The 25,730-nt window shown below is 41.2% G+C and overlaps 1 protein-coding gene across 6 annotated transcripts in view; it reads left to right on the top strand.

Annotated features, from left to right (window-relative positions):
• Positions 1-25,730, top strand: part of CLCN3 (chloride voltage-gated channel 3) — a 97,171-nt gene that overhangs the window by 23,678 nt on the left and 47,763 nt on the right. For 2 of the 6 annotated variants that reach the window (XM_040228810.1, XM_040229014.1), the window contains exon 1: positions 22,960-23,161. The exons of the other annotated variants lie outside the window; for them this stretch is intronic. In XM_040228810.1, coding sequence (XP_040084744.1) covers positions 23,083-23,161 — 79 coding nt within the window. In that variant the 5' untranslated portion in view covers positions 22,960-23,082. Of the gene's footprint in view, positions 1-22,959; positions 23,162-25,730 lie in introns of those variants that run through there. 6 annotated transcript variants of the gene reach the window in all.

Below are 25,730 nucleotides of genomic sequence, written 5' to 3' on the forward strand. Positions count from 1 at the left end.
GTGCACGGGGATGATCCAGAGAGATGATATGGGGTGGGAGGTGGGACGGGGGGGTTCATGATCGGGAGCTCATGTACACCCATGGCGGATTCATGTCAATGTATGGCAAAACCAATACAGTATTGTAAAGTAAAATAAAGTAAAAATAAAAATAAAATTTTAAAAAAATGATGAACAGAAGGTCCAGATCTTATATTCCCTGTGACAAGGTCACAATAATTGCAGCTATGATAAGTTTGAAAGGGAGTAGCTACCCATAGACATTTTCAAAAGAAAAAAAGGTAAAACAGAACATTCTCTCACGTATCCACAAAATGCCTGGCTTTGACTAATTACTCAAGTATGTCTCTTAAGGCAGTAGTCCTCAGATCTTTTGTTTTCAAGATCTCTTTCTATCCTTAAAAGATTATTGAGGACTCTAACAAGGTGTTTTTTTTTCTTTTCAATTTAATTTTAATATAGGTCCAGTTCAGTTGCTCAGTCATATTCGACTCTTTGCGACCCCATGGACTGCAGCACGCCAGGCCTCCCTATCCATCACCAACTCCCGGAGTTTACCCAAACTCATGTCCATTGAGTTGGTGATGCCATCCAACCATCTCATCCTCTGTCGTCCCCTTCTTCTCCTGCCCTCAACCTTTCCCAGAATCAGTATTTTCAAATGAGTCAGCTCTTTGCATCAGGTGGCCAAAGTATTGGAGTTTCAGCTTCAACATCAGTCCTTTCAATGAACACTCAGGACTGATCTCCTTTAGGACGGACTGGTTGGATCTTCAAGGGACTGTCAAGGGTCTTCTCCAACACCATAGTTCGAAAGCATCAACTCTTCGGCACTCAGCTTTCTTTATAGACCAACTCTTACATCCATACATGACCACTGGAAAAATCATAGCCTTGACTAGACAGACCTTTGCTAGCAAAGTAATGTCTCTGCTTTTTAATATGCTGTCTAGGTTGGTCATAACTTTCCTTCCAAGGAGTAAGTGTCTTTTAATTTCATGGCTGCAGTCACCATCTGCAGTGATTTTGGAGGTCCCCACTGGTGAATACACCTTTCCCAAAATTTAATATTTGCTTTTCCTCAAGATGACACCATTGCTGAACAGTCAATGCTAAAGGGTTTTGTGTGTTCTTTCCGTTAAAAGGATTTCCACTCAAGAGTTGCACTTTCATAAACTGAATAACTTCTGCTGTTTCATGAGGGGCATTTGTAAGGGAATCAGGCTTTTATTGTCTAATGGTAATGTGGTGGTAGAGAATTCAGCGCTCGCCAGTCTCTGTTGGTGCCACTTGTGAAAGTCACTCAGTCATGTCCGACTCTTTGCGACCCTATGGACTACACAGTCCATGGAATTCAGGCCAGAATACTGGAGTAGGTAGCCTTTTCCTTCTCCAGGGGATCTTCCCAACCCAGGGATTGAACCCAAGTCTCCCGCATTGTAGGTGGATTCTTTACCAATTGAGCCAGCAGGGAGGTTCTGGTGCTACTTGAATTTGTGCTGAACGCCAGCCACTACCTACTACTTGTGGCTCTTGCAGTATGAATACAGTGAAAAAGAGAGTCTTGTGGAGGCTGAATAATCTCCCTCCCCTGCCCCTGTGATTGATTCCTGGAGCCTGTTAATATGTTACTTTACATGGCCTTTTGGCTAAGATCAAGTGGTAGCCCAGACGGAAAGCATCTGTCTACAATGTGGGAGACCTGGGTTTGATCCCTGGGTCGGGAAGTTCCCTGGAGAAGGAAACGGCAACCCACTCCAGTACTCTTGCCTAGAAAATCCCATGGACGGAGGAGACTGGTGTCCATGGAGTCGCAAAGAGTTGGACACGACTAAGCGACTTCACTTTCTTTTTTTTTACATGATAGAAGGGACTCTGCAATTTGAATAAGTAAAGAATCTTGAAATGGAGCCATTATCCTGGATTATCTGTGTAGCTCCATTGAAATCCCAGGCATCCTTAAATGGAAGAGGCACAAGGATGAGTCTGAAACTAAGGCTGGCCAGCTGAGAGAGTTGCAGGGAGAAAGCCAGTTCTGACCCTGTGTTGGAAACTGTTTCTTTGACTTGCTTTCATTACACTCAATGGCTTGCCTGGAGAACCCTGCCCCTCTGCTTGGCTGTAAACTAAAGTGCCTTTGTTCAGCTCATGGAGAGAGAGTTTGTCCCTGCCCACCTATGAATAGATGACAACACACCCCTTCCAAAGGCCGGCCGCTCCCTTGAAGATGTTTTGCTAGACTGAAGACCCTTTCACTTTATTTCCCCACTGCATCTCCTCTTCCTGCCTTTTGACTTTAGTTCCTCATTGCTTCTTTCGCTCTAATCTATAAAAGAACCTGGCTTCCACACCCCAATGAGATGGTTATTTTGAGGTACTAGCTTGCCATCTTCTTGGTCTGCTGGCTCCCCAATGAAAGTTTCTTCCTTGCCTCAGCACCTCGTCTCAGATTCATTGGCTTGTCACGTGGCGAGCAGAGTGAGCCTGGACTCAGTAACAAGAGGAAGGGGCCGCCGGCCAGGGAAGGAAGCTGCGAACAGCGTGGAGGTGATTCTCCCTTGGGGCCTCCAGAAGGGGCGCCCCCACAGACACCTGGACTGTGTACTTCTGACTTCCACAAGTGGAAGAGAACACATTGTGTCCGTTGTGGTGGGTGGCCTGCACAGAAGTCTCATCTCAAAAAATGCTGCGGACCTTGGTGTCTCCAGGGCTCTGTGACCACACTGTGGGAGTTCTGACTTGAGATAAGCCAGCTGCAAAATGCACATGGAGAACTGAGCCTTGCTGTCTGGTATTTTATAAGCTATATGAATGGAAGGGCTTATATAAAAAGGGCAAAATCTGCGTGTATAATGTGATCCTGTTGCAGAAAGGGGGACCCCTTCCAGGGCCCGGAACTGGTCTCTTGTCTAACATTCGGAAATGAATTGTCTGAGGAGATACATGTGCTGACAAAGCAAGAGATTTTATTGGGAAAGGGCACCCGGGTGGAGAGCAGTAGGGTAAGGGAACCCAGGAGAACCGCTCTGCCACGTGGCTCGCAGTCTCAGGTTTTATGGTGATGAGATTAGTTTCCGGGTGGTCTTTGGCCAATCACTCTAATTCAGAGTGTTTTCTGGTGGCGCACACATTGCTCAGCTGAGATGGATGCTAGCAAGAAGGATTCTGGGAAGTGGACAGACATGTGATGTCTCCTTTCAACCCTTCCCGAACTCTTCCAGTTGGTGGTGGCTTATTAGTTCCCTATTCCTTATCAGGACCTCCTGTCATAAAACACCTCATGCAAATGGTTACTATGGTGCCTGGCCAGGGTGGGTGGTTTCAATCAGTGTGCTTCCCCTAACAACTCCCCCCTGAGAGACTTCATACTCAAGACGCTTCTTGTGAATTGGGGTGGAGGTCTCTTTCTTTAACTTCTTCCTGCTGTGCATGGGTGTAGGCCTACCTAGCAGAGCAGAAGTCTCTCTCCATCAGATCTAAGTCAAGGATTAAGTGCAGTGATTTTGCAGCACCCAAAAATAAAGTCAGCCACTGTTTCCTCATTTATTTCCGATGAAGTGATGGGACCAGATGCCTTGATCTTAGTTTTCTGAATGTTGAGCTTTAAGCCAACTTTTTCACTCTCCTCTTTCACTTTCATCAAGAGGCTTTTTAGTTCCTCTTCACTTTCTGCCATAAGGGTGGTGTCACCTGCATATCTGAGGCTATTGATATTTCTCCTGGCAATCTTGATTCCAGCTTGTGCTTCTTCCAGCCCAACGTTTCTCATGTTCTACTCAGTTTTAATTTAGGGAACTGGGCAACTATGACTGTGATAACTTCCTGTCAAAATGGAGCATAAGACTGCCTCAGCTTGGAGTATAGACACTGAATTGGAAGTATTTCTGAGTTCCAAGTTCTAGATCTGAGTCTTGTATGATTAAAATCTCAATCCCTTGGTCTGCCATTTTGGTGTAACAGACCAAATTAGAAGTAGTTGGAGCAGTGATAACTGGAATTTAGTAGACAAAATAAATCTCATTTCTTTTTAGAAGAATAGGCCTGAAACCCAGTCTGGACCTGGCACTTCAGGGAGACTTGTAGCCAGGTAGCCAATTGCCTAGTTTTATAAAAAGTAAGGTTGCAGTTACTAGCTTCCAGCAGACATTGTTTTGAGAATGGTAGCATCCAAGCCTGACATAACTCAGAAAACCTAAGTGTTTAGCAATACATGGTCTAATCTGAAAGTACACCCATAGCATGACCTAGTTATTTCCCAGAACATCTGAACCATAGCTACTCTATTTTGACTTTTAATTGTAAACTTTTCCTTAATAGCCAAAGCAGATTTCACTGTTAATGACAGCAGTGTTTCTCTAGGTATGAGAAGATGCAAGAATTAGGACTCATAAAATCTTCTCCTGAAAAGATCTAACTATCTGAAGGCCTGTTCTGCCAGTTTTTCCCAGAGCACAGAGTGCCTCATTCCTGATTTTCATCCTGAACTCCTTTCAGGGGCGTTGAAAGTCAGCAGCTGCAGCGGCCATGATTTAATCTTTGTAGATGTAGATGGCAAGTGTCAGTCTTCAGTTGGCAGAGCCCCTTTTTGCTCATAAACTTGACCATGATTTTGAGGGGGGCATTTCATGACCATTCTATCCCATGGTGCTGAGAATGTCCATTCTCAAGTTTGGCAAAGATTTTGTTGACAGGCCATTCAGTGTGCTGTTACTGGACTAGGCCATGAAACAGTGTCCGAAATTCTCTGGACCACCTCTTACTAGCTGCTTTGTTCAGGAAAATATTCCCTCTTGTTGCTTCTTCCCATATCTAGAGTAACACTGTTACCATCATCAATCTCATACTGGACTATAGTTATTCTATTAGAGGCCTCAGACACACATTTGACATTGTAAGAAACAGTAATTTTGTAAAACAGGTGAAATACAAATAACATAGCCAGCAGTATTAGTAAAGTCACAAGTAAGGCTCGAGTGAAGAGCTTCCATTAGATGTAGTGCAGTATATCTCCAGTCATCTGACTTAGTCTGCTCTGTAGAATCTTTATCTTCCAGGGAAATTATATATTGGCACCACAGTCTGTAAGGCACATAGCCCAGTTTTCTAGTGTTACTAGACTGATTATCCTTCAGTTCAGTCGCTCAGTTGTGTCTGACTCTGCGACCCCATGAATTGCAGCACACCAGGCCTCCCTGTCCATCACTAACTCCCGGAGTTCACTCAGACTCATGTCCATCAAGTCGGTGATGCCATCCAGCCATCTCATCCTCTGTCATCCCCTTCTCCTCCTGCCCCCAATCCCTCCCAGCATCAGAGTCTTTTCCAATGAGTCAACTCTTCGCATGAGGTGGCCAAAGTACTGGAGTTTCAGCTTTAGCATCATTCCTTCCAAAGAACACCCAGGGCTGATCTCCTTTAGAATGGACTGGTTGGATCTCCTTGAAGTCCAAGGGACTCTCAAGAGTCTTCTCCAGCACCACAGTTCAAAAGCATCAACTCTTCAGCACTCAGCTTTTTTTATAGTCCAGCTCTCACATCCATACATGACCACTGGAAAAACCATAGCCTTGACTAGACGGACCTTTGTTGGCAAAGTAATGTCTGTGCTTTTCAATATGCTGCAGAGCTCCAAAAAGCAAGAAGAGATAAGAAAGCCTTCCTCAGCAATCAATGCAAAGAAATAGAGGAAAACAACAGGATGGGAAAGACTAGAGATCTCTTCAAGAAAATTAGAGATACCAAGGGAACATTTCATGCAAAGATGGGTTTGATAAAGGACAGAAATGGCATGGACCTAACAGAAACGGAAGGTATTAAGAAGAGGTGGCAAGAATACACAGAACTGTACAAAAAAGATCTTCACAACCAAAATAATCACGATGGTATGATCACACACCTAGAGCCAGACATCCTGAAATGTGAAGTCAAGTGGGCCTTAGAAAGCATCACTACGAACAAAACTAGTGGAGGTGATGGAATTCCAGTTGAGCTATTTCAAATCCCTAAAGATGATGCTGTGAAAGTGCTGCACTCAATATGCCAGCAAATTTGGAAAACTCAGTAGTGGCCACAGAACTGGAAAAGGTCAGTTTTCATTCCAATCCCAAAGAAAGGCAATGCCAAAGAATTCTCCAACTACCACACAATTGCACTCATCTCACATGCTAGTAAAGTAATGCTCAAAATTCTCCAAGCCAGGCTTCAGCAATACATGAACCATGAACTTCCTGATGTTCAAACTGGTTTTAGAAAAGGCAGAGGAACCAGAGATCAAATTGCCAACATCCATTGGATCATAATAAAAGCAAGAGAATTCCAGAAAAAACATCTGCTTTCTTGACTATGCCAAAGCCTTTGATGGTGTGGATCACAACAAACTGTGGAAAATTCTGAAAGAGATGGGAATACCAGACTACCTGACCTGCCTCTTGAGAAACCTATATGCAGGTCAGGAGGCAAAAGTTAGAACTGGACATGGAACAACTGACTGGTTCCAAATAGGAAAAGGAGTGTGTCAAGGCTGTATATTGTCACCCTGCTTATTTAATTTATATGCAGAGTACATCATGAGAAACGCTGGGCCGGAAGAAGCACAAGCTGGAATCAAGATTGCTGGGAGAAATATCAATAACCTGAGATTATCCTTAGTATGATTTAATTGTTTCCAACACAGAGGAGACTTTAAACCTAAATTACCATAGCCTGGTGTTCTCTATATAAATCTATCTCATAATTGTGGGAGACTTTTCCCTCCTTTGCTGAAAATTTTCTTGTTGCTCTGATTGAGCTTGAGTAATAGAAAAAGCTCAAATTTATGGTCAGAGTCAGAGCAGGCATTATTAATTGGCCCAGTGAGGGGATCCCATCTAATAATATCACAGTGACCTGAATATGACTATAATTTTTTTTTTTAGTAAATTTTCTCAGGGGCAACCAGTTAGAGTCTTGTAGTAGAGAAATTTACCAAGGTAACCCAGAACTAGGCACAGGTAATTGGTCACAAACCCAATAATTGAATTGATCTCTAAAACTAGCATAGAATCAGGCCTATGATAGAAAAGCATTTGATTTATATGCAAAGGTCTAAGAAGCCAAGAAAACATAAATGATCATATGAATCAGGTTCAGCATCTTGGGCAAGCTATCTGCCTCTGATGTTGTCAACTTCTCATCCTGGTGTAGCATAGTTTCTCCTGCTTGAGCATCATTTTAAGGTGAGATCAGGTCAGCTGTCTTCTCTGTAGACCAATCCAGTGTAGGGGCCTTTGAAGTGGGAATTAATCTAAGAGTTAATTTCCCTTGAGTTTCATTGTGCATGAGCTAGTTAAGAGTACCTGGTAAAAACGTCCTTCCATCCAGGTTGGAGACAGTCCCTTAAATTATGTCTTTTTCCAGTCCTGGTTGCAGGTCATGAGGCATCTGATCTTCATCCAAAGATAGATTACTGAGATAAGCTTCAGAAACAAACTTAGGGTGTTCTTTAAGAATTCCATTAAATTTTACGCTAATATCACATAACAGCAAAGAACTATCCAAGAAATGAGTCTTACTACCTCCATTGGTAGACCTCAGTTAACAAACTGGGATTCAACATTTATTGAAACAGCTTTTTCTCCCTAAAATTACTCTCATTTTTATCAAATATAACCAAATTAAGGCTAGCTTGTTTGCAAAATAGGTCTATTCTCGCTGATTTTGGTCTGATGACTTATATAACCATAATTGATCATAGATTTTTTATTTTGCTGAAATATTTATAGAATCTCAGACTGAACTTTTAAAATAAAACAGGGCTGGGAAACTGACACCAAAGGCTTATCACAGATTTTTGCCTAAAAAATCTAGGTGAATTCTTTCCTTTTTAAGGTCTCAAAATTTCTTCAGATTTTTGTACCTGTTAGTGAGATAACCTTCCTAGCTCATTTGATAAACTTACTGGAAACCTAAGAGTTTCAAATTCCTGGAGGACTCAGATAGAGAGAAAATATAATTGTTTCGTTTATAGTGTATAATTTTACCAAATTATTGTCATAATTAGTTTGAGAGGAAGGTTTTCCCTACTCCTGGAAAACACAAGATTCAAACCTGTAATTTTTCAGATGGAAACCATGAAAGTTATAGGCATATTCGCTGGCTCATTCAGTCCTTTGTTAGCTTTTCTGAAGTCAGCAGGTTTTCCATTGGAATACCAGGACATATCAGAATGTTAAGAGCGCCATATAATTTCTAGGCTATCTGTATTAGTAATTTTACCATACATTATAACATGAGTGGATTTATTACTCATTTGATAATCTTTTTCATGTAATTTAACCAACCAAATAAACACAGTTTAATATCTCTCTTTGGGATGTTTCAGGGGCCCTCTGAAGCACCCCAAAGTTAGTTAGAGGTCAAAGGAACTTCAAAAGAATTCGATTTAGGAAGTTTTACCAAAAAGATCAATTAAAAGTGTTTAGAACATTTGGTCAGATTTAGCCTGGTGGGCTGCACAGAGTCGGACACGACTGAAGCGACTTGGCAGCAGCAGCAGCAGTCAGTGTTGATGGGTGTATTGTTTAGCTTGTTGATGCGTCACAATGGGAGTAAATAGCAAGGCTCGAGGTCTAGTGAGAGTCAGCTCCGGCATCTTGGACCTGTTGACTCTAACCAGGTTTCTTATGGCTGTGTCATTTCTAACAAAATCCATTTATCTAACTAATTGTCACCCAATTTTAGAAAATCCTGATCATGCATAACTCTTTTTAGTATTTTTTATACCTTTTTCTTTTTTTTTAATACTGAAAACACACTTCCTACTTTCCTTTAGCAACCAAGAACTAACTTTTATGTTAGCATTTTATAGATTGGTGAGCTTAAATACCAGTGATAATTTCTAAAACCCTTGCTTTCTTAGAACATTTTAGGATGGCACCAAACATTCATTTATAGTCCCAAATCTCTTTAGTTTCTCGGTAAAAGGAAATTAATGTTTAGTAGTAAATGTTTCAAAATCTTATTTTATTTGGAAATGACCTAACTAGTCACTAGACTTCCAACGCTTAGCACGCATGGCGCAACCCTTAGGAATTTAAGTTACACCCATCTGCAGAGACGGTTTCAGACAGAAATCGCTAAAGAATAATTGTTCTTAATAGAGTTATATAAAAGCTCATGTCTCGTTTACATTTTTCTAAAAGTTTCTTCACTCAAGGTAATTTCCTTGTTGATAAACTTGTCACAGATATTTAAGTTATATTAAACCTAGGTACAATGAAAATATTCTACTTAATGTTGATTAAGACATGTCTATATTAGGTCAGCAAACAAGCATTACTATCAGGTGTTTAATACAATGAATATTTCCCAGTTCACATGAACCTGGAATTTATTGTTTAATTTAGAATTATTTGATTTGTAAGTGCTTACCTTTTTTTAAGCCAATTAAATAGAGCTCATTTACAAATTAACCTCAAAAACATTACCCAGAGACAAAGACATACCAAGACATATTTAGATAGACACAGTGCAAGATCTAGCTTCATTTTCTAAGTTTAGTCATGAATTAGATATTACAATATAAAATTTACTAGTTTATAAAAAAAACAGTTGAAATAAAAATTTTAAAGTCTTTTTCCCCTTTTCCCTCAGTGTCAGGAGTTAGAGATGGTCTAGATAAGTGTTCCTGAGAGCCCTGGTCTCAAGGCACAGGGAAAGAAAATCAAGTTCTAACAAAATGGCGGCAGGTCTAAACCAAATGGTGGCCAGACAAAGCAAAATGGCCATCAAAAATCACAACACAGAACAGAGTTAAAACACACACATATAAACCTGGCAGTCCTCATCAGACACTCCCTTAAATACAAGAATACAGTCTCTCAGAAAACCTCCTATAGAGACACAGAACTTCAGATCCAAGTACTGACAGCTTAAAAGATTTCAAAGGGAGGAAAGGAAGCCAGGTTGAAAGAAGAAGGGGGAGGAAGCGGGAGAGAGGGGCAAAACGGGTGGCCTTACAGATGTCTCCTGCCACCTGCAGATACCCAGGCATTATGGGACTTTACCCTGGGCCTCCAGAGAAGGGAGGATTGGAACTCGGCCCTACCAGAAATCAGACCAGACCAGAACCAGAGTTCCAGTTCTCTGCCAAGAGGAGGTGATCAGTCTCCAATCCTCAGCCCAGGCCAAGGCCCTTTGACCAGATTCCTGCGTCCAGGACCAGGGGACTAGAAAAACAGGGAAGGATAGGAAGGGTTAAGGAGAGGAAAGAGAGAGGGAAGGGGAGAGAGGTCAGTAAAGTCTCTTGTTCCTTACCTGGTCGAGGCACTCTGGCCAGTTGTCCACATCAGGAGACCAGGGACAAAAGGGTCCCATTTGCGGCAGCTGGGTCTGGTCCATTGGCAGGTAAGCTGGCCCCTGAGTATCCGGAGTGGTCAAGATGTCAGTCTCATCGAAGAAGAGTCCCACCAGAGTCGCCATTTGTTGCAGGAAGGGGGACCCCTTCCAGGGCCCGAAACTGGGCTCTTGTCTAACATTTGGAAATGAATTGTCCGAGGAGACACATGTGCTGACAGAGCAAGAGATTTTACTGGGAAAGGGCACTCGGGTGGAGAGCAGTAGGGTAAGGGAACCCAGGAGAACTGCTCTGCCACGTGGCTCGCAGTCTCGGGTTTTATGGTGATGGGATTAGTTTCCGGGTGGTCTTTGGCCAATCACTCTAATTCAGAGTGTTTTCTGGTGGCACATGTATCACTCAGCCAAGATGGATGCTAGCGAGAGGGATTCTGGGAAGTGGACGGGCATGCGGTGTCTCCTTTAGACCTTTCCCGAACTCTTCTGGTTGGTGGTGGCTTATTAGTTCCGTATTCCTTATCAGGATCTCATGTCATAAAACAACTCATGCAAATAGTTACTATGGTGCCTGGCCAGGGTGGGTGGTTTCAATCAGTGTGCTTCCCCTAACAATCCCAGTTCTCACAGTACTGAATGCACACAGGTACACACACCCTGCACACATTTGGTGGGAGACGCACCAAACTAGTGATTTTTCTCTGGATGATGGAATCTTTTTTAATGCTTTTACCATTATTTGTGTTTGTTTATTTTTGGCTGTGCTGAGTATTGCTGCGGGGGCTCTGGTTGGGATGGTGCAGGCTTCCCACTGCGGTGACTCCCCTTACCGTGGAGCACACGCTTTCCCTAGGCGTGTAGGCTTCGGTAGTTGCACTGCTGGCTGAGTTTCACCATGGTGTGTGGGATCTTCCGGGATCAGGGATCAAACCTGCGTCTCCTGCATTAACAGGAAGATTCTTTACCATTGAACCACCAGGGAAGCCCCTTTTTAATGCTTTCCAGTGTTTTGCAAATTGTCACCAATTTGTCTGCAGATTTATAAAACTGAGCCAAAACTTCCAACTGACTGTAAGGTGTATTTGTCCATATAGAAAGATCGAAAGTGTTTTCTGAACAGTTTAACTTGCTTTATAACTGAAATGTTTAGCCATATGGCAAACATTCTGTGATGCTCTCTCGCTGGGCCTTGTGAGTGTTAAGAGTTGAGCTTGTGCCTGGCTGGCTTAGCTCCAGGTCTTTGCACACCTTTCCTCTGCCTGTAACACCTGTCATTACCTGTGCGTTGCTCCTCAGGTTTTACCTCCCGTCCCTGGAAAGCCTTCCCTGACTTCTCAGGTGTGGGTTAGGCCCTCCTGGTCATGAGCTACGTTGCTTCTGTTGTGTGTTTGCTTTCTTGGCTTTTCCTATTTATTTTGGTTGTAGCTTGCCTTCTTCCTGGACTAAGCTTGCCATCCTCCAGTATATTTATCCTTTGTTTTCCTGTCTGCTTTGTTCTGTTTAGGGCTGATCCATTATGTACTAATGGCATTTCTTAACTCTCGATGAGCAATCTTATTTTCTTATTTCTAAACTTTGTGGCATTGGGATATTAGTCTCCCTTCTCAAAATGTCTAATATATTGGTGTACATCCAGTAGAAGCTTATTAAAAGTTTACTGCTTTATAAACTATTCATCCTGTTTAACAGGTTTACTTTATAATGTTTAGGAGTCTTGTTTTTTCCTTTTTTATTTATTGAACTAATATAGGTGTATTGAGAAAAGTTTTGGTTTAACTGGATACATATGGCGCCAGTGGAGTGGCAGGAACTGTCATACACCCACGTTGTCACAACCGTATTACACGGGGGCCCCAAATGAAGAGTCATCAGGAGGGAAAAGCCACAGGATAGAAGAGGTAGGCTATGTTATATCCAGCGCCCTGGAGTTAGTCCTGTCAGCACTTCTGTTTCTCATCTTTCTTATCTAAAAAATGAATGTGAATTATCTAGTCTACTCACCCAACTCAGATTAATCTTGGAAACAAAATAGAACAATATAGTAGAAGAAATTGCAGAAATGTTACTGTTACATGTGTGAGTCCTTTGTGGCAGTTTTGGCCTGGGTCCTCAAAGTTTATCTGTACTTAGTCAAACAGATTACATCATGACATTCACCTAGGTTATCCTGGACTCATAATAATCTCATAGAGTTAACTGCAGGGTTTACGATGACTCGGGTTGCCTTGGAGAAGTGCTGATTCTAGACCTGGGGTTAGGGAAGATACAAGGGGTGTAGTACCAGAAGGAAGGAAATGCTCAGAAACAAAAAGATCAAGACGGTCAAAGGAACACTGGAAGGAGCCTGAGAGAGCACCGTGTGGCCAAACCTGGAACCACTTGAGCACAAAAATAAGGTAGAGCTGGATTATATCCAAAGCGTAAGATCAATATAAACGAGTTCATTTATGTGACGTAAATGATAGGAACTGATATAAATGACTGAACATTTTATAAGTGGGGGAGAAAAGACAAGTCTCCTGGATAACTTCTGTAGCTGTCCCACCCTTGAGGAGGAGGAGCTGCCTTCCTCCCTCCTCTCTTGATGATGGGCTGGATGTGGCGGCTCACCTCCCAAGACTAGAGCCTGGGACACTAGGAACTCGGCAGTGGAGGGAGCTGGCCAGCACCGTCATACCAGATACTGGGGGTGCCACTGCCAGTGAGGCCGCATGGACATCGCGTACCCCCAGCATGTGACGAGAAGGCCACTTGCCTTGGTGATACTCTTTCCAAAGACTTATAACTGCAGTCTAAGCACGGGAGGAACTGTAGACAAAACCAGACTGATGGGGACAAGGGCGTGACAAAGGAGAGACTGAGAAACTGTCAAGACCAGACGAGTTGAGAGACACATTGCCTAAATGCAGTGTGGTGTCCTGGATGGGACCCTGGGGTAGAGAGAGGACGGTGGCAGAGGCTTGTGAAGCCAGAGAATCTCTGGGCTTTCCTTAGTGGAAGTGTGCTGATGTCAGTTTCTTAGCGGAGAAAAACATGCCCTGGACACACAGGACATTGTGAAAGTGAAGGGAAAGTGAAAGTTGTTCAGTTGTGTCCGACTCTTTGCAACCCCATGGACTATCCAGTCCATGGAATTCTCCAGGCCAGAATACTGGAGTGGGTAGCCTTTCCCTTCTCCAGGGGATCTTCCCAACCCAGGGATTGAGTCCAGGTCTCCCGCATTGTAATCAGATTCTTTACCAGCTAAGCCACAAGGGAAGTCCAAGAATGTTGCAGTGGGTAGCCTATCCCTTCTCCAGTGGATCTTCCCTACTTAGGAATCAAACCAGGGTCTCCTGCATTGCAGGAAGATTCTTTACTAACTGAGCTATGAGGGCAGCCCACACAGGATATTAACTGGGAATTAATATTTGGGATAGTCTGGGAAGCTGAGTGAGAGATACTCAGGACCTCTTTGGATAGTCTTTGCCGCTGTCTTACACATCTAGAATTAGTCCAAAGTAACGTTTATTTTAAAAAATGAGTCCAAAAGCATTAACTTATAAATAATAAAAGCAAAATGTGCTTATTGTAGAAAATGTGATTGATAGAAATTAAACATGCTAAATTAAGATCCCTCATAATCCTGCTCCCCATAGGTAACTGACAGTTCTGGTGTATTTTTTTCTAGACTGACTTCGATGTATTTTCCATCCAGCAAGTCATTTTTAGGCTCCTTTATGGGCCAGGCACTCTGCTAGGTGCTGGAGAGGGAGCAGTGAACAAGAGTGATGTGAGTCTCTCTCGTGGAGTCTGGGCTCTGCTGAGAGAGAAAGCACCACTGAGATAAATAATAATCCCACAGGAAACAGTGACAGTGGTGTTATGGTGCCTGCTGTAAAGCAGCAGTATGGGTGTGAGGACATATAAGTGGGGGAATCTGAGATGCATCATTGGAGGGGAGAACTGAAAAATGAGGAGTTGAGCAGGTGATGGGGGCAAGGAGTGGGGTGCTGGGAATTGGGGTATAAGTGCGGGTACAGTCGGGAGATCCTTGGGGAGGATGGAGTTAGGGGCTAGAGTGGGAAAGGACTGTGGCTGGAGGGGTAGTTAAGCAAGGTTGAAATTCTGCATTTTAAGGTGTTGGCCCTTTTCCCTAAAGAGTGATGGGGGAGTAGTATGGTGATAGTAATTTTAGAAGATTGTTCAGCTACCATGTGGATTGGAAGGTAGTGAGAGCAGGGAGGTGAGTGTTGTCGGTCAGAAGGGAGGTGATGGGTTCTCTGATGGGCAGAGTGACCTGCAGAGCAGATGGAGTCAATAGAGAATCCCAGGTGAGTCAAGCCAGATGTGCTGCTGGGCTGGGGGCTGGGGGTGAAAGGGAGAGTTCTATGTTAGCATGTGAAGCTGGTAGTGCCATGTACAAGGTGGAACCTGGGACCTTTTTCAGTTAATATTAAAAACATTGCCTTATGTTACAAAAGCATACCTTAGCTTTAATGGTTGCATCATATTTGAATACATGAATGTGTTCTAAATTCCTGGAAAAAAAATTATTGGGAGAAAGGCATTTATTAACATTAGTTAATGTGTAGTGAATACATTTGGAAAATGGATGGTAGAATTGTTGCTAAAAAGTCTAAATGCTGCTAAGATGGTTGGAGTTGGTCAGTTTCTGTGAATAAGAATAATGAAATTTATTTGGTATCAGCTGCAGGTAAAACACATTAATAACATAATCCAACAGTAATTTTTTAGTAAACTCGGTATCCTCGCCTGGCAATTTGTAAGCAGAAACAAATTACTGACAGTTTAAGATTATGGTACAGCTCAGAAATCTAAGAAATGTATTTCGAGTTAGAATAATTTGACTATGCTACAGCCTTTCAGAGGCTATGTTTGTGCATGAGGTCTTCAGCAGGTGACAAGCTGATTTTAGTTTCATCCGGCATCTCCCAATCACATTGGTGGCATTGTTCTAATGAGTGAGGCATTTGCCCTTAAAGTTGAATTTGGCAACATAAGCTGAACCCTTTAAAAGAACATGAAATGGCTATATCATGAGTCCTCAGTAAAAGGGTTTTTAGACATTCTTAAAGTTAATAATAAAACAAGGCCACTGTTTTTTCATGGCTGTCTGTCGGGAGAAGGTCAAAACTCTTTCAAACACTCTGCTCAGAATTATTTTTAGAAATGAGCAAATAATTCTAGGGTTCATCTGATACTTATTCTAAGCACTGCCGTGTTCTTAATACATATGACACCCTTCAGATTCTGTTGCCAACTAACGTGTAAATTTTCTCTGCACCTGTATCTCCTACCTAATATACGTGGAGTAGGGGACTTCCTGAATTTATGTGCATGGATATGGGTAAGGTCATGTGTTTAGGGAGAGCTAACCCATACTAAGTTTATGAAGTGCTGTAATTCAAGATGTTACTAACAAACCAGGAAAAATAAGTTGGTCTGGTAAAGGGGTGCCTTAATGAAATTAGTCTACTATACCAATGGCAATCAAATGGTGGTTGGATATTCTCAGAAAGATCATTGGGAAGATGTGAGCTTAGTTTTGATTATCATCTATAGAACCTGATGATATTTCCCTCAGATGTCACCTGTAATTATTGTTAATTGTTCTACAGAAAGAAGTCCATAGAAAGTTACTGAAATTACTAGGTCAGTAAATAATTGTTTAGTATTATACTCTACCTCCTTACCCTAATGTCATGATATAAGGAATTATTGCTCTGTGCATGGAGACCATTACTTACAAACTGTTCTTGGGAGAATTGAGAAAACAGTTAAATCCTGTTTTGTGCAGTGGTTCCAGTTAAGAATTGAAAAAGGCTTCAGAAGTTATGAAGTAAACCTATAAAATCATCAATTGAGGTAAATATTAATACCTAAAATCATAGGGAGTCAGTGGACTTGTTTAAACAGTTCTAAAATACTAGCATTTAGAGGAAATTCCTTGGAAGAATCTATGCTTAGAACAAATGAAAGTCAGAATAGATTATTATGAACCTGTCAGTGTAGATTATTATGAACCTGTTACTTGTAACTTGCTTGAGACTGTAAATAAGATTCGACTAGAGGGGGTTAGGATAGGGAAGAAAAAAGAATAATAAATTCACACTAAATGCTAATAGACTCAGAGATGGCAGGATAAATTTCTAACTCAAAGACTTTTGAATTGTGATGTATAACACACATCATGAAAGTGAAAGTGAAGTTGCTCAGTCATGTCTGACTCTTTGCGACCCCATGGACTGTAGCCTACCAGGCTCCTCCCTCCATGGGATTCTCCAGGCAAGAGTACTGGAGTGGGTTGCCATAAAGATGCATAAAGCATACTTGTACAGAATGAGTTACTACACAGCAAGCACTTTTGCAACCTGCTCAGATTAAGAAAATAAGCCTGACTGCACTCCAGCAGCTCCCTGACCACAGCCCTTTCCCCCTCTCTAGAGATAAATGCTGTTATCTCTTTGTCTGGTCACTTTGTTGCTTTCCTTTATGGTTTGATCATCTAGGTGTGTATCATTGGGATTATCATGTAGCATGCCCTGCTTTTGAAGATTAAATAAATTGAATCATACAGTACATATTCCTTTGTTTCTTGCTTTTACAAAGCATGATTTTCAAGAATCTTCTTTGTTGCAGGGAGTAGCTGTTGTGACGTTGCTCTAGACTATGTCACTCTTTTTTGTCAATATACCACAGTATAGATATTCACTCTGCTACTGATGGATCTACTAGTTCTTAACTGTTTTTGGTGGGTACAGTCACTGCTGTTTTCAGTATGATGCGTGTATCCTGGTGGGTACGTGCACAAGTTTCATTGGCCTGGGTGTGAACTTGTCGGGTTGTAGGCTTTATTTTTTATAGTGTTGATTCAGTTTACACTCAGGTGAGCATGTATGACAGCTCCACCTTCACCAACTGCTTGGTGTTGTCTGACTTTTGCTGTTGTCCATCTGCTGACTGTGTCATGGATTCTGATTGTGGCTTTAATTTGCATTTCCTTGGCACCTTTTCATGCTGATGGACTATTTCAAAAAAATTTTTTGAAGTACCTATTCAAGTCATTTGCTGATTTTTCTATTGACCTGTGTGTCTTAGAGATATGTAAACGTTAGTCATTTTCTGTATACAGGCTTCCCATTACATGAGTGTAAGTATCTTTTATTCTGTGGGTGGTGTCTCATTCTCTGTCTTTGTCTGGCCTGATCTAACAGTGTGCATTAATCTCCCACAGCTCTAGAGGCCAGCAGACTCCATGTCTGGTGAAGAGGGGCCGCTTCTGGTTCCTGGTCTGCCATCTTCTCTGTGTCCTCCAGGGAGCTCTGTTATAAGGGCACTAATCCCATTCATGAGGGCTACACCCTCATGACCTAATCACCTCCCAAAGGCCCTACCTCCAGATGCCACCACACTGGTGATTATTTCTCTCTGTATACATTTTGGTGGGATACATTCTCCTAATGGACAGACTCTGTTCATCAGATATTGTTAATTGTAATATGGTCCTGGATAATAATGTTGTGTGTTATGACTAATGGTTTTTGTGTCTTGATGAAAAATTTCCCAGCCCTCAGGTCATGAAGATATTTCTCCCTGTTATTTTGTGAGAGCGTCATTGGCCTTCCACATTCAGGTCTATAATTATCTAAGCAGTTTTTGTAAATGTGTGTGGATTCCGGTGTATATAATTTTTTTTTCACGGATATAGCCAGTGGTCCAAATCCCACTTATTTAAGAAAACCATTGTTTACAGTCTTTTATAGTGCCACCTTTGCTGTATATCAACAGGCACACATAAAGGAGGGTCTGTTTCTAGACGCCCTATTATGTACTCTCGGGTATTTTCATGGCTTTATGTCAAAAGCACTCTGTTTGAGTCACTGTAAGTCTATAAATAGTCTCAGTGCCTGGTAAATAAAGCAAGCCTCCCCTGTTCTTTAAGAGTGTCTTAACTATTTCCATGTAAGTTTTAGCAGAGTTTGCCACAAAAAAGACTTTTTTTTTTTTTTAATAAAGTATAGTTGATACACAGTGTTGTTAGTTCCTGTTGGGATTTTGACTGTCATTTTATTAAGTCTGTAGATCACTTTGAATCTTTCAGTTCATGAACAGGATATCCTTCTCCATATACTTGTCTTTTTAAATGCCTTTAGTCTTCCTATTGACTTTTGTCTTCATTCTTTATTACACTTGTTTCTAGGTAATTTTAAAATGCTATTGCTATTTAATGCAATTTTTATTTTAAAATTTAACATGCTAACTGCTGGTATATTTTGAAGTTCAGTTGTTCGTTGAATATTGATTTTTAAAAATTTATCCACTTTAACTCTTACTAATTCTAATGACTTATTTGTGATGTCTTGACAATATAGTCATATCATTGGTTAGTAGTGGAAAATTGAGCCAACTTCTGCACTGAGTCTGTTTTAACTACTGTTCAGCTCTAGGTAGTGGTGGTTGTTTTTCTGTATATATTGCATTATGTATGTCTAAAAGATGATTCTTTTAAAGGCTACTATATCTAAAAAATAAATAATTCCTTATAATCTTGTCTATTTCACATTTTCCCAATTGTTTCCCAGTTGTTACATTGAAACTGGTTGATAAATCCTTTAAATCTTTTAAAAAAATTTCTACAGGTCCCTCCCCACTGCCGCTTTTTTTTTTTTTTTAAATCATTCATTTGTTGATGAAGAAATCTGGTCATTTGTTTCACATTTGGGGTTTTCCTAATTGTGTTCCTGAGCTCTCACTTAACATGTTTCTATGTTTTTTTGTTTCTGGTAAATTGGTAGTTAGATCTAAAGGCAAAAATTACTTTCATTTTTAAAGTACTTCTAATGTAGATATTTTGGGTCCTGTGGGTTAGGAGGAGCTGAACGATTATATATAGCTATATATGTGTAGTTATAGTGTATGGTTATACACTATCCTGTGTATACCTGCCTCCCTGATTCACACACCTCCAGACTCCCACATCAGTTTGAGGGTAGAATCAGGGCTCATTTGGAAGTAGAGACACCTTCCCCTTTGAAGTTTTAAGTCCTTTTATGTGCTGCCAATTCTCGGTTTTGATTCTTCAGAGGTTTCGTCCTGAGTGTCGACTTAAAATGCACAGTGTGAGAATTGTGGGTTAAACTTAATTTGGGGCAAAATGATGACTATAGTCAGGGAGACAGCACCTCAGATAGCTCTGAGAAACTGCTCCAAAGAGGTAGGAGGTGGGGAGGTCAGTATGTTATTGTGGTAAGGGTGGGAGGATGGGTGAGGATCTTCAGCGGGCTCATGGCTAGTCATGAGGAGCAGAAGTCACCATGGAGGATTTCAGTGCTTTTCTAGATAAGAAGAGATGCAAGAGATGGGCTTATAAAATTGGCTTCTGAAAATACCTAACTCTCTGAAGACCTGTCCTGCCAGTTTTCCCAGAGCACAGAGTGCTCCGTTCCTGCTCTCCACCCTGAACTCTTTTCAGGGGAGGTTGAAGGTCAGCAGCTGCAGCGGCTCAGGATTTGATCTCACATAGAGGCAGATGGCAAGTGCCAATTTGTAGGTGATCTAGGTATCCCCCCAGTCCACCCCAGTGCCTTGGAATTCTTGAATGTGTCTTCTCTCTTTAACTGTAATTTAGGTTCTTAGTTTGATAACACCTAATCTGTGTTGAAGTCCTCTTTGCCCACACTTTCTAGTTTGCCTTGTCCTTTTTTCTAAAGTATAATTAGAAAGCACCTGAGCCTAAATAATGCTTTTACTGGAAGAGAATGTGGCAGCCATGGACCCCATAAGCAGAAGAAATTTGTTTACTTCTGAAATTCTTTAAATTTCCAGATTATTTTAAAAAATTTATTTCAAAATTAATGAGTAATGTATTTGTTTTTAAAATTTTCAACAATGTAGAACTATATACAGTAAAAACTGAATGTACCATCAGCCTCCCTACTTCCATCTCATTCTATCCTGAGTGATAACAATTAAGTCTACTGCATCTCATTCTAAACTTAACTCTAAACAGATACACTGTATATAATATAAACATGCCTACATACAGAAATACAGTGTTCTTTAAAAATAGTCATTTTACTCAGGCTACAAAAATGTTTACCTATGCAACGCCGTCAGTGTATTTTATAGGGAAAGTATTCTTCCCCCTTTAGTAAGTGCTGGCTAGCTGTCATTTTTAGTTTTCCTGTGTGACCAAGTTGTAAATCAGGACAAACAGATTAAGAGAGTGCCTCCAAATACCAGGAAAACTTGTAGATAGCTTTTCATCTTATAAGAAGGCAGGGAAGAATATAAGTAGTATAAAATGAAATTTTTTCTAAATGCTATATAGAATGCATTTTAAAAAGTCTTGTAATAGTAGAACTTGACATACCAAAGTACCAAAAAGGACCAAATTTACTCTTGGTTAATTTAGCAAAGTTGGCTCTTTGTTTAAAAGTTAGATTTCCTTGTTTAAAAAAATCATTTCAGAGGTTGGGGGCTGGGACAGGACAGGATCATGGAGGGGAAGTGGGGAGGTGGGTGGGCTAGGCTCTCATGCCTTTCTCCATGTGGAAAAAAGGAAAAAAAAATCATTTCCAAGAAAATATGAAAAAAACAGAAAGAAAAAGCCACCCACAGTCATATCATAAATGCTAATACCAGAACTAGAGACAATTAGATAGAACATTCCTGTGGCAGTAACTTGTCTATATTCCTTCCCCAGAACCCTTTTACTCACAAATCCCAGGTGGGGTTTTATAAGAAGGTATGTCTTTCTGAGGTTCAAACTTTTTGAAATAAAAACACTGATTTAATCTAACTTTTAAAAAGTTCCCAAATCACTACTAATAACTAAGATGTACTAGACAAATGGTTTTTCCAGTAGTCATGTATGGATGTGAGAGCTGAACAGTAAAAAAGGCTGAGCACCAAAGCATTGATGCTTTTGAACTCTGGTCCTGGAGAAGACTCTTGAGAGTCCCCTGGACAGAAAAGAGATCAAACCAGTCAATTCTAAAGGAAATCAACCCTGAATATTCATTGGAAGGACCTATACTGAAGCTGAAGCTCCAATACTTTGGCCACCTAATGCGAAGAGCCAACTCATTGGAAGAGACCCTGATGCTGGGAAAGATTGAAGGCAGGAGAAGGGGGCGACAGAGGATGAGATGGTTGGACGGAATCACCAACTCAATGGACACAAGTTGGAGCAAGCTTTGGGAGTTGGTGAAGAACAGGGAAGCCTGGCATGCTGCAGTCCACGGGGTTGCAAAGAGTCAGATACGACTGAGCGAATGAGCAACAACTAGACAAGCTGAATATCTCTCTTCTCTTTTACTGTCGTCTGAGTCCTTTCTTTCCTTCTCTTTCCTGCAGTTCTCATATAAAATCATTGAATTGGAGTAGACCTTAGGGTTGGCACATTCAGTGCTTACAAAAACACATTTTACAAAACCCCTGAGTCCTGTGGAACAGCTTCTAATGAATTTTTGTTTAGTGGCATTGCCCCATTATAGCTATTTCAGAAAAAGAATCTTGTAGTCTGCGGAGGAATCACCTGAGAGGCAGCCGTAAAAATTTGAACTCAGCTTAAATGAGCATCAGCTTTTTTTTCTTTTGGAATGACAGTTTGAAACGAAACATACTTTGGTATGTTAAGTTCTACTCTTAAAAGACTTTTTAAAAAATGCATTCTATATGGCATTTATAAGTAATTTAGTTTTATACTACTTACGTTCTTCCCTGCCTTTTTATAAGATGAAAAGTTCTCTGCAAGTTTTCCTGGTATTTGGGGGCACTCTCTTAACCTGTTTGTCCTGATTTACAACTTGGTCATACAGCGAAAAATAAAAACGATACTTTTTGAAAATAAAAATGATACATTTTGAAACGTTCTGTAGCCTGAGTTCCCTTATTTCTAAATTTCATAAAATGTCTAGCAAAGAGACCATTAAAGTACGCGTTAAGACATACTTCACTAAAGCCCCCTCCTCACTAAAGCCCCCTCCCCACCACCTTTTCAAAGCACAACGAAAATCTTTGTGAGGTAGGCAAAGTAGAAGTCAGGAGAGAGGAAAATCTCCCACCTAGTAAGGCTCTTTTTGGATAGCTTGACAACTAGCAAAGTTACCTAGGATGTTAAGTTTCTTTCTTAAACCTCGATGTCTTTCTTAACTAGCTGGTTCCTGAAGGAAGGAGGCTGCTGAAGGGGATTAGTCATGGTGCAGTTACTGAATTTTTGAAGCCACAGTACAATTCAGATACTTAAGAATAGGCTTTAAAGCCAGGTGTCTTGAAGACTTTGGTATCTTCTGTTTCTTTATGATTCACGTGACGTGGTTACATATAAATTTGTGGATTTATACGGTAAAATCGCGTGGCCTTTTTAGCGTGTCATTCCCACTTACCTACATTGGGAATGAAAAGGTTCATGCCTTGTGTGCACCCATAATTTCTTTGCACAGCTCTGTATTGAGAAATCGAGAAGTAGGTTTCTGTCGCCTTGCTGTAGTTGCCCCCTTGCTGTGGAGGCTGTTTGGTCTGTCACCCCTGGGCTTAGTCACCATCACACGTAGCGGGGCCTGATTGATGGGGAGGCGAGCCCGTCGCCCTGGCAACCGTGGCGCCTGGGTGACGTCAGCCCGCGAGGCTGCGCGCGCCGACAGGTCGGGCATGGCGACTACCCAACCTGCTGCGGCGGGGTTCCGGGGCGCGCGCGGGCGGTGAGCTCGCGAGCTTTCCCTCGGCTTCTTCCTGCGGACCTCGGCCATGGACGCTGCCTCCGACCCCTACCTGCCCTACGACGGGGGCGGAGACTGCATCCCCCTGCGGGAGCTGCACAAGCGAGGTAACGCGGGCTGTGGGGCTGGTGCCGGCCGCGGTGAGGCCGATGGAGGTCCGGGTCGGCGGTTCCCTCCGTGCGCAGCGCGGCCGCCGTCACTGCGCGCACAGGTCCCGTCGCGGGGCGCGGGCGGCGGTGCTTCTCCTCCTCAATTCAGGTGCCACTGGGTTTCAGCCGCTGTCGCTTACTGTGGAGCTCTGCACCCCGAAGTCAGTTCCTCGGAGAAGCTCTGCCTGCTTAAAGAGGAACACATTTTCATGTCAGTATGTTTTATTTAGTGTGCTTTCAGCCGAGTGACTACATTGTCTTCCATAGGTATCTGGTAAAAATCAATGGAATAATACCAACATATGGAATCATTTTCACACATCAGAAAAAATAATAGTAGTTTGTAAAAACCAGAAAAGCGCCCAGCATTCATGTAAATCTTTTTCGGCAGGCACTGCCAGAACAGATTACATGTTAATTAAACTGCCCTTTTTTCATTTTTCTTAAACTGATTGTTCTAAAAATAGACAGTTTTAGAAAAAAAAATGAACCTCAAGAAAAATCTCTGAGCTAGATGACTTTGAATTTATAAACTTCATATTATAAACTAACTTTTTAAAGTAAGGAAGTCGTTATTTTCCTGAGCGTATTTAGCCTCTTTTATTTAAAATATAGTTTTTATTCTGATAACACCTCCTTTTGGTATTAAGTTCCATTAGGATTAAAAAAAGGTAATATATTTAACAAGTGTATTGAATTGTGTCTTCTAGACAATATTTTAGGCTCTGAACAGTTGTAACATCCTGTGGTATTCTGTTAATAAAAGCATGCTTGAGAAAATGAAGATCATGTTACATATATTGTGCTTTTCTCTTAGTTACCTCTTTACTAAAGTATGTATATGTATATGTGTGTATGTACATATTTATATACATATATAAATTATTTTAGAACATTTGGGGAAATACCTAAGAGCATAAAGAAGAAAATTAAATTTTCTCATGGTCTTTGCACCCAGAATTGTTGGGATTGTTTTTCCAGTTCTAACATGTTCCTCCTGCTCTCCTTTTTCCTATGCTCTCATCATCCCTTTTCTGGTAGGAATTTCTTTAAACAGGAAGGAATGTGAATGAATGTGACTGCTCAATTGTCACAGTATTTGCTAATCAGCAATTAAACTGTGTTTTCTTTGAGCTGTTTCAACATCCATTTGTTGATTTATAATTTATAATAAACCAGGAGACATGCGATTGGGAAATTTAAATTCCCTGTGATAGGCTTGACAGTCTTTACCACAGCTTAGGTATAGACCTCATCTCTGTATAAGATATGCAAGAAATAAGAAGTCAGCCAAAGCTTATGTGCAAGTAGGCATGGTTCCTGATATGGTTATTACTGAAATAGAGGCTTTTTGTTTCTATTATGTTTTCACAAATAGTCCTTTAGAAATCTTGCCTAAAGTCTAAGTCTCTTCCATGGTTGGCATCGCAGATGGGTTCCTAATCCCTTGAGGAGACCTTTCCCAGCTAACCTAAGCCAGTGTTTTCAAAGTAACATTGTGTCATTGTAGTACAAATCAGTTGGTTATTAGGCTTACTTGACTGTTCTGTAGTATCCTAGTATCAATGGATAAGAGGTTTTCCGTAATTTATGACCTTTTCTGACCTTGGGTCACAAAGGAACTGGAAGTGGAGAAACATGAATCAAGAAAAGAGTCAGCTAACCTAGGAGGGCAAAATGGCAATGACCGGAAAGGTCTCTTGGGTCTGGGAAAGAGTGAAGAGGCAGATAACCAAAGTATAAAATTGTGAAGGATATCAGTAAAGCAAATGTGACTGTTTACTGAATTACTGAGTACTGGAATTAGGAATTACCTGTGTAGAGTAAATTAAATTTAATGTTGTCAAGATGAGATGGTAAATGATGAAGTTTCCAACTTAAGTGAATAATATAGAGGCTAGAAATGTATGTAGATATAAAAATACAATTAGTTAATGTATTTTTGATGGATTAGAAATTAAAATGACATTTCAGAAATAGTTATCTTTTGGGTATATTTCCTTCCTATACAGACACTATTAAGTTCTTCCATAAAATGTCTCTTCCATCTTTGAAAGTGAAAGTGAAGTCGCTTAGTCGTGTCGCTCGTCTTTGCGACCCCCTGGACTGTAGCCTACCAGTTTCCTCCCTCCATGGGATTCTCCAGGCAAGAATACTGGAGTGGGTTGCCATTTCCTTCAGGGGATCTTCCCAACCCAGGGATCGAACCCGGGTCTCCTGCATTGCAGACAGAGGCTTTAACCTCTGAGCCACCAGGGAAGCCCTCTTCCATCTTTATGGGGGGCGGGGACCTTTAGTTTTTTTTTGATTCTTGGATTTGGATTTGGAGTGCTAGTTTTATACTCTGACTTCCTTCCTGAAGTTTAGGTAGTTTGGAGGTAGAATTCTTGTTTATTCTAACAGGCCCTTATAGTGGATTTGATCTTTGGGATTTTTAGCATTATTTGAATACTGTTTCATTCAAAGTTTTTGTTGAGCTCGTGTGTGTGTGTGTGTGTGTGTGTGTGTGTGTGTGTGTGTGTGTGTG

The sequence above is a fragment of the Oryx dammah genome, unplaced genomic scaffold (assembly GCF_014754425.2).
Source record: "Oryx dammah isolate SB20612 unplaced genomic scaffold, SCBI_Odam_1.1 HiC_scaffold_1, whole genome shotgun sequence".
Classification (NCBI taxonomy): domain Eukaryota; kingdom Metazoa; phylum Chordata; class Mammalia; order Artiodactyla; family Bovidae; genus Oryx; species Oryx dammah.